The sequence below is a fragment of the Crocodylus siamensis genome, chromosome 15 (assembly GCF_052110815.1).
Source record: "Crocodylus siamensis isolate JL-2025a chromosome 15, ASM5211081v1, whole genome shotgun sequence".
Taxonomy (NCBI): domain Eukaryota; kingdom Metazoa; phylum Chordata; order Crocodylia; family Crocodylidae; genus Crocodylus; species Crocodylus siamensis.
The window spans coordinates 15,912,153-15,927,320 of NC_143409.1; the positions used below are offsets into that span (position 1 = coordinate 15,912,153).

At 41.0% G+C, this 15,168-nt stretch overlaps 2 protein-coding genes across 2 annotated transcripts in view; both read left to right on the plus strand.

The window, feature by feature from the left end:
* Positions 1 to 15,168, plus strand: part of CEMIP2 (cell migration inducing hyaluronidase 2) — a 72,060-nt gene that overhangs the window by 44,665 nt on the left and 12,227 nt on the right. The window contains exons 20-21 of the mRNA XM_090028489.1: positions 1,288 to 1,496; positions 14,689 to 14,871. Coding sequence (XP_089884615.1) covers positions 1,288 to 1,496; positions 14,689 to 14,871 — 392 coding nt within the window. The remainder of the gene's footprint in view (positions 1 to 1,287; positions 1,497 to 14,688; positions 14,872 to 15,168) is intronic.
* The window catches only part of CEMIP (cell migration inducing hyaluronidase 1), a 140,846-nt gene that overhangs the window by 33,453 nt on the left and 92,225 nt on the right, over positions 1 to 15,168 (plus strand). The gene's annotated exons all lie outside the window — the stretch shown is intronic.

Genomic DNA, 15,168 nt, shown 5'->3' on the forward strand with positions numbered 1-15,168 from the left:
TAAGCCCTATCTTTTAATAAGTCCCATTATTTTTAATGTCTCAGTAGCACCTATATGTCTCAACTAAGATAAAAACCCTATTGTCCTAGCTACTGTCCATGAACATAGAGACAGTCCCCTCTTCTAAAATGGTGAAGTAAGGGGCAACAGAATAAGTACAGAGAAGTCGGCACCCCAAGATGTTTTAAGAGGATAGTGGCAGATTGGATTAGAACCCAGATGGCTGGTTGTCCTGTCCACTGCCCTGTCCAAGCGTGCATTATTCGCTTTCCATTGTCACATGTGGCACTTAAAGCTGTTGGAGAATTCCTCGCTACTGCTCTTTCATAGGGTCTGCAATGTTATCAAAAGTAAGCAGTGCCTTTTTTTTAACAGCATGAGAGAGAAGGAAATGGGACTGGATGTGTTCTGAGTTTTCCTCAGTTTATTTTTAAATCTTCCAAGGAGCAAGTCGGCTCTATACAATGTTCAGAAATGTTAACATTACACTAGCAGATGTGCATATAAATAGAACTGTATCCTGCTGCTGCCCCAGGGCACCCCACAGCCCTTAGCTGATGTGCACTAAGTATTCCCCCCGAAGGCTGAAATGGATTTTTCTGCATGAACTAGTTTTCCCTTGATTTTTTTTTTTTTTTTGGCCAGGACCCAAGAATCATTAGAGGTGTGTTTTACTGTAATTCCTCCTTTGGGTGAATCCAAATTCTGTTCCCTTCTGGGGGCATCTGTTCACCTCGATGCAAAGAAGTCATGCTATGGATTGTATAATACATTCCTTGAATTGTAAGGAAGTTTTTTGGAAGGCTCTTCATTTACTGCTTCCCAGCAGCATCACTGCAGTCTTGAACCTGAAAACAGATGTGGGTTCCATTACAAAATTAACCCTGATCCGAAGCCCACTGAAGTCCATGGAAAGAATTGTAATGTCTTCAGTGGAGATGGGATCAGATCTGTAGCCCTGAGTATTTAAATGGTAAATCTTTACACTCTTAAGGAAAAAAAGGGCCTAAATATTATTTTAATTAACCTTTTCACTTTGAGGTTGAATTATAAATATTTTTCCTGCCATATTCCTCATGTCACCTAATCAAGCACATGGAAATGGCTATGAAATGTCTATGCCTGTTGTATGTCTTTATTTGAATTGGAAGCACTTCAGTGGCTTTCCAAATGTTCTGAGCTCTTCATCAGCAAAATCATTTAAAGGGAATGATGATCAAACATGCATGTTAAGACAGAGCCTGGATGGTTTAATGAATGTATTTGTCCTTTTCCTTTCACTCACAGCTTTATATTCAGGCCAGACGTCCTGAGAATCTAACCTTATCAATTGCCAGAGCGACATACTATTCTCATCCCCTGAAGCTGCAAGGCGTCAATAGAGGAGTACCATACCAACAGTACCAACCTGTGGTGATGCTGGAGCAAGCTTATACCATTCATTGGGATGGGGGAACACCAGAGGACATCATTCTGTACCCAATTAACTTCAACAGGTACCACCCACAAATTGTTTGAATGTCTTTCCTTTAAAAAGCAGAGCTAAAGTGCTTTTCCAGATTCCTGCTGATTTACCCTTGGACAAATATCAGCAGTTTTTAAAAATGGTTCAAAAGATTGTTAATGACTGACACTTACAAAGAAATGCCTCTCTTTTTTCATTTTACTTCAACCCTTCTGATGGGCGGAGGAATTTCTCCTTCCATTAAGTTTTGAAATAAAATCCAAGTTACTACTGGCATCCTGTCCCTGAAATACCTCCAAAGGAGCACTGGCAGGCTCACTGTCATTTTTTTTTCATACTAGTTGCTGTACATGGTTTTTATTTCTTGCATATATAAAGTGCAGAAATTATTTGACTATGGATGGAGCATTACACTTTCTGTAGTCTAAACAGCATGGTGGTTACTGTTTCATTCTTTATTTCTGTAAAATTTAAAACCACCAGGACCCCACTGAAATATTTCAGAACTGGCACAGCTACTCAGGCTTTGTTGTATTCAATTTCCACATTTTTTCCCATGTAATCTTATGTTGCATAAAAGTAGGATGTATCCAATTTGCCCTTTTTTTCCCCCCTGCAGGCTGTTCTATTATGCTTAGATTTCTCCAGTTCAAGTAAAGGGCTTGACTGATGCCTCAGGAATTTGAGTTTTGCACTGGTGTAATACCATTACTTTCAGTGTAGTTTCTCCCTTCAGATCAGGAGGATCAGTCTCACTGTGTGTGCAATCTATCCATTGCTTATATTGTCAAAAGATATAGTAATATGATGAACACTATGGAAAACCCTACAATAGATTCTTTAGCACACATGAACCCTAATAAAAGGCAATACAGTACAAGAGTGGAGACAAGCAGGCAGCTCCAGTATTATTACTAGCAGTCTAATCATGCAAGGGCAGACTTGAAAGGTATTTAAGCTTCTGAAGTTACTAAAGTGTATAAATGCAACTAAACCATTTAGAAGTCAATGGGAGTCAGACATCTAATCACTTCAGGTACTTTTGTAATCCTACTGGGCATCTTTAAGCTCTCAAATATCTTTGTAAATCTGTCTCATGAAGTATATCTTGCTAAGATACATGTACAAACTTTGTTCTCCCAGGACAGGAATTGCACAGGTTTTAGCTGAGGGCAACGTTTGGCTCGGTCATGAGTGAGGTTTGCTTCCGTTGAAATTTTTTGCTGAAGAAATGTTGGGGCAAGCTCTGTCCTTAGTTACACTTATGAAACCCCATATATGTCAATGGAATTGCACAAGTGTGACTGAGGGAAGGATTAAGCCCTTTGTTTTTTATTCCTGTTGCAATGGACAGCACTCAAAAAGTCTATTTTGCTATGCATGAACTAGTCTACTGAAAAGGCAGATGTTTGAAACCAGAGTTCTTGACCTCTCTGCTACTGGCTGCTATTCCTCAGAACCCTGAAATTTCCAGATGTGGGTTAGACGTCTGCTTTGTGGATCAGATTCATAGAGCAGAAATGTTTAACCTTTGTCTAACCTGATTCCACTTTAAAAGTTTGCCAGTAGCCTGATAGCCTCATATCTGCCTAAATGGTTCATTGGAAGTGGTGCTGTGTGGAGAGGATAATATTTAATACAGATGCAAACCACATAGATCAGTTGTCCCAGTGTGGGTTGCTCCATCATACCCCAAATCTTCTTCCTCACTAGCTGTGCTGAGACTTTATCTTTTTAGGCTTCATCTACAAGTTAAAAATGAAGGTACACGTAGCTTTATGGTCAAGTGTCTGGAGGTCATGCTTTGGATGTTGCTGCCACGGGGGGAACTTCTTAATATAGCTAATAGCGATCTTATTAAAAAGTCCATGTTGCAAAATGCCCTATACTTTACAGAAAGGAAAATCAGTTTTTTATTCATGCACAAACTCAGTTTGATCATTTTATTTTAAAAAGTAAACGGTATCTTTCTTGCAATGATGCTAAATATTTGTGTGCTATAAAGGGTGACTCCAGTGGGAATATGCCAGTTTAAAGCATCTGAGGCTTTGGTCCTTTAGTCTTTAAATGGAGACTCAAATTTCTAAAACAGCTCTGGGTCCTTGACAAGTTTCATCCAGCATGCTGACCCTTATTTAGGCAGCAACATAAATGCATTGCATAGTCAAACCAGCAGTGCAGTTGTGGTTCTCTTGTTTGTCTTTTGTGAAACTAGGCAGATCATTTGAACAGGGCAAAAGTATCCATTCTTAGATTATTCTGATCCAGAAACAGTTGGCCAACTGCCTAGATTGGAGAAATTTAAACAAGAAGTACACTTTACTGGAAGAAAACCACAATTTTGCTTCATGTCACACGTAGCTTTTTGCTAACAGCCGTGGAGAATGAAACAAGTGCAGCAATTCCCCAATGGTTCGGAGTAGGCTAGACACTGGTGCAAGACCGAAAATTTGGAGTGATGAAAATGTTTAGGTTGCATGAGGGAGGCATTGATAAGAAGTTCTCATGGAAGGGTAAAGCAACTGAGGTGAAAGGAAGACTTAGGATTTTGAGAAAAAAAAAGTCTGCTTGAGCATTTCCACAGTTTTCCTTTACTTTTATATTCAGTGTCCCGGTTATTTTTGGAATGGAAGGAATATCAAATTGCAAAGCCTGAAACAATTAGGGTTAGGCAACCTGGAAAGGCTTTACCTGCCTTAACAGGTTTTATTTTAATTTAAGTGCACAATACTGTGACTCATTGACTGAAAAAAAACCCCCACTCTTGACATGGAGAAGCACGTAGGAAATGCATATTGAGCAAAACTAGGAAGAATGATGGGTTTAACTTAATAACAGTGTCCTCAGATCAATGTGGCCTCAGCTGCTGTTTGATGGCAGCTTTAACGAATCATTAAATTATTTTTACATTGTGTTTGTAAAATAGCAGATAAATGTATCAGGATGCTGATGGTTCAGCGAGGCTACACTGGTGTTTCGGGAAAAACTGTTTTGAGTTGGGTAAAAGAAGGTCAGAGGGGAAATAAAGAATTTGACAGTGGGATGCGTACCAGGATTTGGATTGCTCCAGAGGTCAGGCATAACATTGATGCTGAATACTTGTATAGTTAACTCCTTCACTGCTCCCGGAAATGTGATCAATCTCAGAAATAGTGATTTTGCTGCTATAAAGATTTCCTTCAAAAGCATGGAATATCAAAAGCATGAGGAGGGATGGAGTCTCGGATGGAGTCTCAGGTGGAGTAAATCAAAATAAACCAACATGGAAATCAGTGGGGCATTGCTGATGTGTACCAGTGGAGAATCTAGGCCATGGTGTCAAGAAGCACGTTTGTTCAGTGTATCCAGAATGCGAAGAGAGAGGGCATGAAAAAGAACTTCTCTACTTTATCTGTGACTAGCTAAGTTCGTGTGTTTGTGGTTGTGTATTATCAGTGCTGATTTAAAAGGATATTCTAGATTATTAGAAACTGAAAAACCTCTTAAAAGCTCACCCTGTTCCCATTCCTCCAGTTTCCAGCTATATTAATTGACTAATGGAATCAAACAAAAACTTTGTCTTCCAAACCACCATTTGCTGTCTCTATGGCTTTGCTATGGTAACTTATGTACAGACAAGATGAACAAAGCAGACTCGTTTCCTATTCAGCAAGAAATAACACATGATTTCATTGGTCCTTAGAAACTGGGTCACTAGCTGAATCATAAGCAAACCACTTTTAAGGTCTGCAGACTGCGGTTTTAAGTTAAAGCATAGCTCCAAATCACTTTCTTTTTTAGGAGGTAGGATAGGTCAATGAATGTGAGTTTTATTGTAGGGATAAGAAGGCCTGCTATTGAGATCTCTTGAAACTGTTACCTTTCTACTGGTAGCGTCTAAGCATTTTGGCAACTGAACAGCAAGAATGTGCTGACTTGAATGTTAATGCTGGGGAAGAACGTGCGCAGTAGAACCAATCCAGATGTTCTGGTCAAACCCGAAGTGTGTTAAAGTTCCATGAACAGAGACCAGAGTCCTCCATAATGGACGTTATCTCTTTGGTGGCTGGTAGTCCTCTTTCTCAAGGCTTTTTCAATGTTTTCTTGTCTCTTGGAAGAATGGAAATTATCTCTAAAACTGGGTTAAGGACTTTTCTCAAAATTAACATCTATTTAGGAAGCACAAAGAGCCACAGAAAATGTTAAGCTTGTTAGAGAAGGGGAGGGGAACCTGACAAGCCCAGAGAAGAGCATTGGAGAACATTGTTTGGCTGCAGAAAGTGTCTTCTTTTTTCAAGCGAAGAAATGGCACAAAGACTGGCATGTCATACAGTAGGCAAAGTCAGAAATTAAGTCCTTCAGTTTATTGAGCTGGCCTTTGTGTGCAGATTTTCTAATCTTGGAAGAAGCTAAAGCAATTGTGCTCATCTAAACCATGATGCTGTTCAGTAAATCGTTAGCGTTTATTTGCATTATCAGGAAGTCTTAGTTCAGATCCCCTCAAAGTACATGTCTAAAGCATTGTGTAAGTAAATTGCGTTATAGAAATGGTCTGAAAAGCAACGGCAATTAGATTAAACATTCAGCCTCATTTGTGAGCACAAGCTAATATCTCTACACCTGAAATTTCCTATGCTTAGAGAAAAGCAGTTTTTCCTTGCTATTGTTTTCCAGTGTGATCTAGCTGATTTAGAGACAATATTGGGATGCACTTAGACAAAAGGCATAAATAAATGGAGTGGCCTTCTATGGTCAGACATCACAGTTCCCTGCAATGCTCACTTGTTTATGTGCTCCTATCTACCTCATTGCCACCAACTCTAAGGAAAATTGCCTATCACAGTGTCTTCACAGTGTTTTGGTCCCGAGAGGAACTGAGCAGCCACTGAAGTCAGGAGGTATTGATGGTGTTCAGTACCATATAGGACACACGTGGTTCTTTGTGGCACCTTGTCCAAAGGTTTCACATGTAGCCAGGAGGTTGTTTTGTACTTTCTAATGGGAAATGAATGAGACTACATGCTCATTTTTGCTTTGGGCTTGTATTCAGCTTTTGTGTCCACAAGCATATTTCTGTAGAGATGAGAACAGAGAGTAGTGTTTGAATTCCCATTTGTATTAAACTGGGTTTTGTCCATGTCAAACCTTGGGTTTGTGATTGTAGTAATCAGGGCTGAAATCTTATCAGGTTTCAACTGCTTCAGAACTGGACCATGAAGGCAAAGATCTGTTTTGCTTTAGTTTTGACCCCAAAGCAAAAAAAAAAACCTGGAGGGATTCATTTTTGAGTTTTCATCTCTCTCCCACATCACTTTCCTGTTGCCCCCAAATTCAAAGTTCTGCCTTGGCCCCATGTCTAGATCTAAAGTAAAAAAAAAAGATGCCCTCTCCCTGGACAACAAAGTGAGGTCCTTATGGGCATTGTGATGTAAAATGTAATAAGATGCATCCTTCAGTGTAAGCAAAGCATCTATATTCTCCAGCCCCTTGAATGAAACTCTAAGGGACTGATAATAATTGACTTCAAATGACCTGTATTCACTAGCTGTGGGGGTTGTTTTCTACAAGTACTTTTCAATATCAGCATTATTCATACTTCTAACTACTTGTCAAAAATATTCTTTAGCAGTGATGCAGTCTAGGGGAAAACAAATACGATAGAATAATAGAACGATCCTATTGCTAACATGCCAGTTTAGAGAGATTTTTTTCCTCTGTCCTCCTTTTACCTATGAATCTACTTTATGAGCTTTTTCCCCATTGTTTCCCCATGTTGTTTAAAGTTCTCCTTGTGTCTCAGAAATAATTTTCTCCTAAACATTTGCTGGTCTATAGATTAATCAAACGGTAGGAAGTTGTAACAAAATGCTTTACCACCAGGAAATGAGCTAAAACATTTATTGGAGTCCTGGAAAGAAAGCTGCACATTTGTCACTCCACAGCATTACTCCTGTACCATACCTGCAGCTGACATTAATATATTATAGTGTTGCTGTGAAACAGCTCATGCCATCTACTGTCTCACTGATTCCTGACTGCCATTACCATACTTCTGATAAGCAGTAGTCACTGATGGCCTAAGGAAGTTGGGGAGAATTAGCAAGGTGACTGTGGAGGGATACCCCTTAATATAACTGGCTCAATTTACAACTGGCTCAATGTGTGGAGAAGTAGGAGAGCCAGACTGCTTTTAGATCTGTCTCTACCCCCCCCCCCGCCCCCCGCCACCTTCTGCTGCAGACCTAGAACCAAGCCTCCATTCCCTTCAACCCTAGCCTTCAAATAATTCTGGGCTACGTTCTCCCGTGAGTACAAAAGCTAGAAGTATTATTTTGCCCTTTTTTGCCCAGTAGAAGCTGAGGTGTCTTCTTCCTTTTGCCACTTGCCCTAAACCAGGGGTCTTGGACTGTGGGCTTCACATGGTCCAAAGACCTGTGCTAACCCTATGTATGTATGACATGTTGGCAGGACAAGGCAGATACTTTTCATTTAGCGGTTTGTGGTATGGAGCTTGAGAATTTACCAAAGGAGTGAAAACCTAAACATTTTGGGCAACTGGGTCAAGAAAACCTACATCTGATATCATCAGATATCAGTGCAACTCCTGATTTTTTAAGTTCAGAAAGGTATTTACATTTCAGTCTGATTGTAGGGGCCTGTGAGGCAAATGCTGGGCTGGCCCATAATCTGTGCAAGCTCAGCAGGGTTGTAACTCAGGTCAGAGTTTAGCCCATAATTTGTTGGACCTCAAAAAATCCCCTTTTGCCTAGGGGAGTAGGAGGGTGAAGACAACTGCTTCTGCCAACCATTCATGGCATATTTAAGCTCTGTTTGTGTCTTGGAAAGCTTTTTTAGGTCTGATGCACACAATTCTGGTGATATAAACTTATTCCCTACATGTCACTAGCTCTGAAGTGAGTTGTTTCCCAGAAGTGACTAGTCCTATTAACAAGGGCCTGAAAAAGAAAAATGCTGGCATCTTGCCTAGGAGCTGTGCTCCTCACTGCAAGCGTTTGAACATGCTTAATGGACCTGACTGGAGAAAAGAGCCTTAAAAAGAAATGTAGCAAGAGGGAATGTGTGACTGACAGCTCTAGTCAGAAATGCGAGTTCAGGGGCAGGCAGGTTCATGGCTAGAACTGTTGAAATGTAAAGCATTTGCACCAGGAAGGAAAAAGTAAAGATGAGCTCCAGCTTCTTCTCAGCCTTTTCTCAGTCAGCAACAAGGAGAGAGATAATATATCGCACTCCCCTTCCCCAGTCAAGCAGTGAAATTAGTACTTGGGAGGTGACAGCTATGTTTTTTGACTTGTTTTGAATGTAGGTTTTATGTGGCTAGACAAGAAGCCTGAAACCAGGTAGGTCATTATGTTCGGATTCAGAAAAGAGAAGTGCACCTTATACCAACACTGCGTTCTTCTTGAGGTCAGCGGGGACTGTAGATTTCATAGATTTCATAGACGCTTGGGCTGGAAGGGACATCGCAAGATCATTGGGTCCAGCCCCCAATAGGCATCTCTTCTGAATTGCTCCTTAGACTGACTCCAGCCCTAAGCATGGTCATTTTTTGTCATCGTCAGTAGTTCAGAATTCGGTTCGTGTGTTTAGTGTGACCCAGAAGCATGGACATTTGCAGAGCAGTCCATGAGGATTTATATTGCCTTTTAAGTGGGAATCATGTCAGTAATTTCATCCAAGACCTGTGAGAATACACATTCTTTTGCATGCATAGATTAGAGAAAAACGGTCAGGCCAGCTTTTAAATCCAAGTAACTCTAGAGTAGAGTTGGAGAGAACCTAACCCAGTGAATAAAAATCTCCTATTTTTAAAACCCACATGAAATGTAATATCATTTATAAATTAGCCCCTTGGTGCTCTGATTTCCCTGTGCTAGACTTATTCCAGATTTTCACAAGTAAGACTGGTATTTAGTCTGTAGACTTCATGACCGTCAGCCATATGACCTGCCATACCAACAATATCTCTACCTTTTTTTTCAGGGATAAAACTTAGCACATCAGAACTTTTATATCTAAATCAGTACCCAGAGCCGTGGGGCAACATCCTACACATTTGTTCAGGTTTGATATTCCATCTGGTGGCAATAATAGGTTTCCTTCACATATATATAACTGGTGCTTCATTTGCCATAGGACAGCACCAAACATATGTAAGCTCCTGTTAAAGCTGCCTTAGCCAAATCTTTCATCTGTCTCCCTGAAGTTTACAGCATTCACTTCTGATCCAAATTTATCTCCATCCCACAATTTCTGTGTTTCTTATTTTTTCTGGCAGGGAAAATGCAAAATCTAGAAAAAGAGAACATGGAAAACATTGTGTGTGTTATAGAAATGCTTCAAGCCTTTTCCTCTCTTGTGTGTTTAATTCATTTCACTTTACGTTTTTGTCACCTCCGGGTCTTCAGGACCCAGACTTGTAGAAGGAACTACAGTTTTTGCTGCAGTTGTTTTGGGATTTAATATCTACTTTTATGTGCATCATGCAGTAAATAACAAGAAATCTCTTGCCTGCTTTGCTCTCCCTTTTTCTGTGTCTCTGTTTTCACTTTAAATTTTCCCAGGAAGCTAGCAGTTGGCAATAGCCAAGAATTTTTTTAACCATTTTCCTGGTGTTTTTACTATACTTTGCAAAGCCAGAACTACAAATGTCAATATTGCAATGAAAAAAACAGCCACAAAAAGTCCTGGGTCCTTTTTACTATACTTTGCAAAGCCAGAACTACAAATGTCAATATTGCAATGAAAAAAACAGCCACAAAAAGTCCTGGGTCCTTTTCACTCAGCCATTTCCAAGAGGAAATAAACAGTGCTAAATAAATTCATGAAACACACTGTGCAGATTGTTGAATGACACAGGAACAGAAACAGCAGGGTTGATATATGCTCATGCCTGACGATGCCTTTAAAATTTCAGGCTAGCATTTGAAAATGTTTGGTAAGACTTACTGAACCATGACTTTGTACCAGTAGATATTTTGCTTCACTGCTTCAGATTTCAGGGAAAAACCAGAAAGGAAAAGATGACCTCAAAAAAGTTGTCAACACAGTTTGAAGCAATTTTTTGTTTGTTTGCTTTTCCAGTAAAGGTTTCTACAATACTTAATCTTAATTTTTAAATGGACTTTAATTTTATTTAATTTCCCAGTAAAGGGATAGAAACTTCAAATTCAGATTGTGGGGGTGAACACTGCTCCCCCATTGTTGTCCCATGCTTTTGCTTCAGAAATTAAAGGAAAAAATGGTGTTCGTTTGCATTCTACATCGACAGCATTTTATGTGTTGACATTTGCATTCCTTCCCTTTTGGAATTAATCCATTAATCAATTTCCCCTTTTATTTGCATGAATCTCATTCTGCACGAGGGAGCATAAGCTGGGAACTCAGACAGGTGAAGATCTGCAACGAACTATTTTTACTTCATTTTTGGAACTGGTTAGAGTCCAGGTTCACAATAGCCACAGTATATTTAAATGTTTTCTTTGAACCAACTCAGGTTAATAGAATAGAATAACAGTTTAGGAGCACAAATCTTAGTGCCCGTTAATGAGACTTGTCCTCCTAAATTACTTACGCACTGTCAAAAATCCCACTTGATGTTACTTAAGTGTTCATGGAGGCAGAATGTAACCCCACTTGTTCAGAAAGACATACCTCACTCCAAAGTCCATGTGATCTGGCTGTGGAGATTAAGCTAGAGAAGTAGTGGGTAGAAAATGACTCATGGATCCAACTGGAGAAGTTTGGAGTCAATGACCTCCAGAGGTCCCTCCCAGCCCTACTTAGCTATGATTCTATGGAATTCAGACACATTGAGGAACTATAATTTATTGAATGCATCTTAAAGAGAATAAGGTTTCCTGCAGCTGAGGTTCCAGCCATAAGGTTCCCTTCAGCCAGTGCATTACAGTGAGCAGGAAAAGCATCCCTTTTTTCTTTTGCATTTAGTCATCTGAATGCAAACCTCATTGCCCGAGGCTGCATTTCCCCACAGTCCTGGTGGTGGCTGAAAAGGGCATGTGACCTCATAAATTAGACTTGAAACTTCTGCTACCCAGATGAAAAGCAGGATCCTTCCTGTTATCTTTCAATACCTGTAGTATTTCTATCTTGATCTCCTAGGGACTATGGCATTTGATCCAGCAGCTAAATGTATGGGAGATGGCTTTCACTGTCCCCCACCATGGAAAAAAAGCCAAAGTCCCTAACATCTGAATTAAATAAGAACCTGTTAAAATACAATGAACCTAACAAAACAATGGACTTACTTCTTTTTCTTATATTTAATTAAATGATAACTTCTAATGTCTCCTTATCTGTCCCCCCTATTGTGATGTCTTATCTCTGCCTGCAAAAATCTCTAAAGAAGGCCTTTCTCATTGAAACATTTCAACTACAATGTAATTTATTTTGAACAAACACTCAGTTTGATTGTGCTGGTAAAAGGCTCTAGCAATTATTTTCCCACATGACCAAAGAGTCAAAACAGACTCAGCTGGGAATTTTTTCTACATTTTTTTTCTTTCCCCTTATAATTTTTTTTTCTTAATGTTTTTTATTTCCCCTGGGATGGTGATGGTGAAATGATGTAACATTGCACTAAAGCTGTTTCCCAGCCTTTCAGAGTGGTGTTGGGATGTCTGTGTGGCAGTATCTTTAGGGAGCCAAATGTGCTAACACAGTACAAAATAATATCTTATGAAATAGCTGAGCATCTGAGGACATCATCCCAAAAATATTCTATGAGCATGGTTCCTAGTACAGTTCCTTCATTTCCTCTTGTCAGAAGCCAGTTTGTCAGTATGTATCTCTGGTCTCTAGCTCTGCCGAGCTGACACAGCTGAGGTTACTTAAGATTTGGGCAGTATTTGTTCCTTGTTACTGAGCCTGTGCATGGGTGTAGGGTTTATGATTCTAGAGAAGCTTGTCAACTGTTCTACCTTGGAAAGACTGTTTTGTTTTAGACTGTTGATCCAGAGAGAGAAACCAGAAAGAGACTGACCAGGTTTTGCCATAAGAGCAGCTGATGCAGAGGAGAAGTCTAGGTTTTTATTTAGACTCTTAGAATTCCCCAGATCAAATCCTTTTGCCTCTGTTTATGCTATATATACTTTACCTATTCATACCTACCTGGTAGCTGTAGACTGTATAAGCAAATGGTGCTCAACATACAGTCTGCAGGCTGGATTCAGTCCCACAGAGCCATATCTGGCATGTGGGGTTCCCCACGGGGCCAGAAGTTTGGCAGCAGGGGAGTGATGGCAGCATAAATCGCCATGGTACAACTCAGAGCCACAGGGGACTGCCACCAGTCCCCCACTGCCAAATTTCTTTACCCATGAAGAACTCCTTGGGCTGGATGATATGGCCCTCTGTGCTAGATTGTGCTGGTGCACAGGGTTAAATTGTGCCTGGATTCAGTGCATGGGGTTGGACTGGTGCATGGGGTTGCTCCATGAATGGCTCCAGCATGCGGGACTGGGCCGGCATCTGGATTTGTTCCACACCCAGATCCAGCATGAAGGGTTGTATCCATGCACTGACCCTGCACTGGATCAGGCCTGAAGACTGACCTTGCACACATAGACTGGCTCTGAGCCACGCACTGGCATACAGGACCGGGTATATGGAGCACCACTGGTATGAGCTATTGTGCCCTTACAGAGAGCTTGTCTTCTATAGAGTTATAGGGCCTGGGAGAGATGCTTGCAATGTCTGGCTCCAACTCATATTCACCTGCTAAACAGGATTCCAGGTAGTTTTTAAAATATTCAATCACCACCCCATGATATTCTCATTAATACAGTAATGAAATACAGACTAGATGAAAGTACAGATTACAGAGGGGGTGGAGAGAGATGTTTCTCTGTGGCTGTAGGAGATAGCACTAGGAGCAATGGACTCAAGCTGCAGCAGAGGAAATTTAGGTTGGATATTAGGAAGAACTATGAGGCTGTTCAAACTTGGGCGCGGGCTACCTAGAGAAGTTGTGGGTTATCCACCCCTGGAAATTTTCCACAGCAGGTTGGATGGGCACTTGGCTGGGGTGGTTTAGTCGAGAGTGAACCTGCCTTGAGCAGGGGGCTGAAGTAGATGACCTTGTGAGGTGCCTTCTAGACTTAGTTTCCTATGTTACTTTGATCCTAAGGCAGCAACAGACAGAAAGTCCTATCTTTTCTCTGGAACAATAAGAACAATTAGCTAACGTGCCAGGCCAGATACCTGTTCGTGGCATGCTTCAGAAGCTGAGAAGGAGAAATAGGAATTCTGAATATCAGCACGATTACCTAGACTCTTTAAAATGTAATTTTTGTATGACATTCAGCATTTTTCTTTGTTTTAAAAAGAATTTGCCAGGCTGAGTGAATTCTGTGAAACCAAGAAGGTGCTGCTGCCTCCAATAAGTTTTTGAACTGTACTGTAACAGCTTGCTTGATACTGCTGCTTGTAACAGAGGCTTGTAAGTTTTGACAAGTTTTCTTCTCAACTCTGGTAGCCTTGCAAAAGAGCACAGCAGAGCAAGGCTGTAAGGTTCACTGCATTTTCTCCCTGCTTTGCTGTCATCTGCTAGACCTGCTGAAACTGCAGGAGACAAGAGCTAAAAGACCATTTAACCATAATTCCATTTATCGTAAATTAATATTGGAAAGCGAGATTTTAAGGGAAACCATTATAATAAACGCCATCTAAAATGGAGGAAGCAGGTCTCTTTATACTGTGGCTCTGGTTCAGTACAAGGACTTTATAATTCCTAACTCAATGCCTGTGGCAAAACGTCTGCTTAAAAATGGCTCCTCCCTCTGCAGCTACTGATTGATGAACAAAGCCGATGGTAATGGCCTTCCAGGAGATGAGGATGGGCATCATGACTGGCTGCTCCCCAGACTTTATGGGTTGAGAAAATCTCATGGCTCTAAGCAGTTTGGGATCCTGATCCAAAGCCCACCAAAACCAGAGGTCTTTGGATTGGGCCTCTAGTGTCAAATAGCAGATGTTTCCAGAAGAACAAAGTGGATCTGCAGATTTCTTTGAGATCTCTTAGGGCTTGGGGGTGGAAGAGTAAAGAAGAAATAGTGATGGGAGGGGATAGTAGACAACTTTATTTCCTCTTGAATATTATGCCTTCAGCTAGAGACACATTATCTTATTTCCATCCTTTGAACATGTGCAAAGCATATATTTTATCCCCTCCTTTTTCACCTTTTGCCCCATGTTTTTGCCAACAGGGGAGACTGGCTGCACATTGCGTTATGTTATCCCAAGGAATCGGTTTTCACTGTTGTGGCAGACATCTACCAGCGGCAGACAGGGCAAGTGCACAGTGTAAAACACTACCTAGCAGCCCCTTCCCGGCACAGTGCCCTCAACAGGACGGGCGAGCGGCTTTTCTACTTCGACAGTGCCTCAGGGTGAGTGATTCCTCTATGCCTGATTCCCGCACTACAGGCTTTTCTCTACGAGAGAGAATACTGCATGTTGGGGATCTTCCTCCTTCTTCTGCCTTCCCTGATATCCTGTTGTTCCCTTTACACCTGCTCCTTCTCAGTCTAGTGTTCAGGAGAGTGGGGAGAGCTGAGCAGAAGCAGAGAGAAAAGGATGTGTTGGTGATGAGCACCCCTGCATCACTAGGTTGAAAAAGGGGAAAGCTGGATAGTTCAGCTGGGGCAGGAGCGAATAGAAAAGGTAAGAGCAACAGAGAAGCAGGT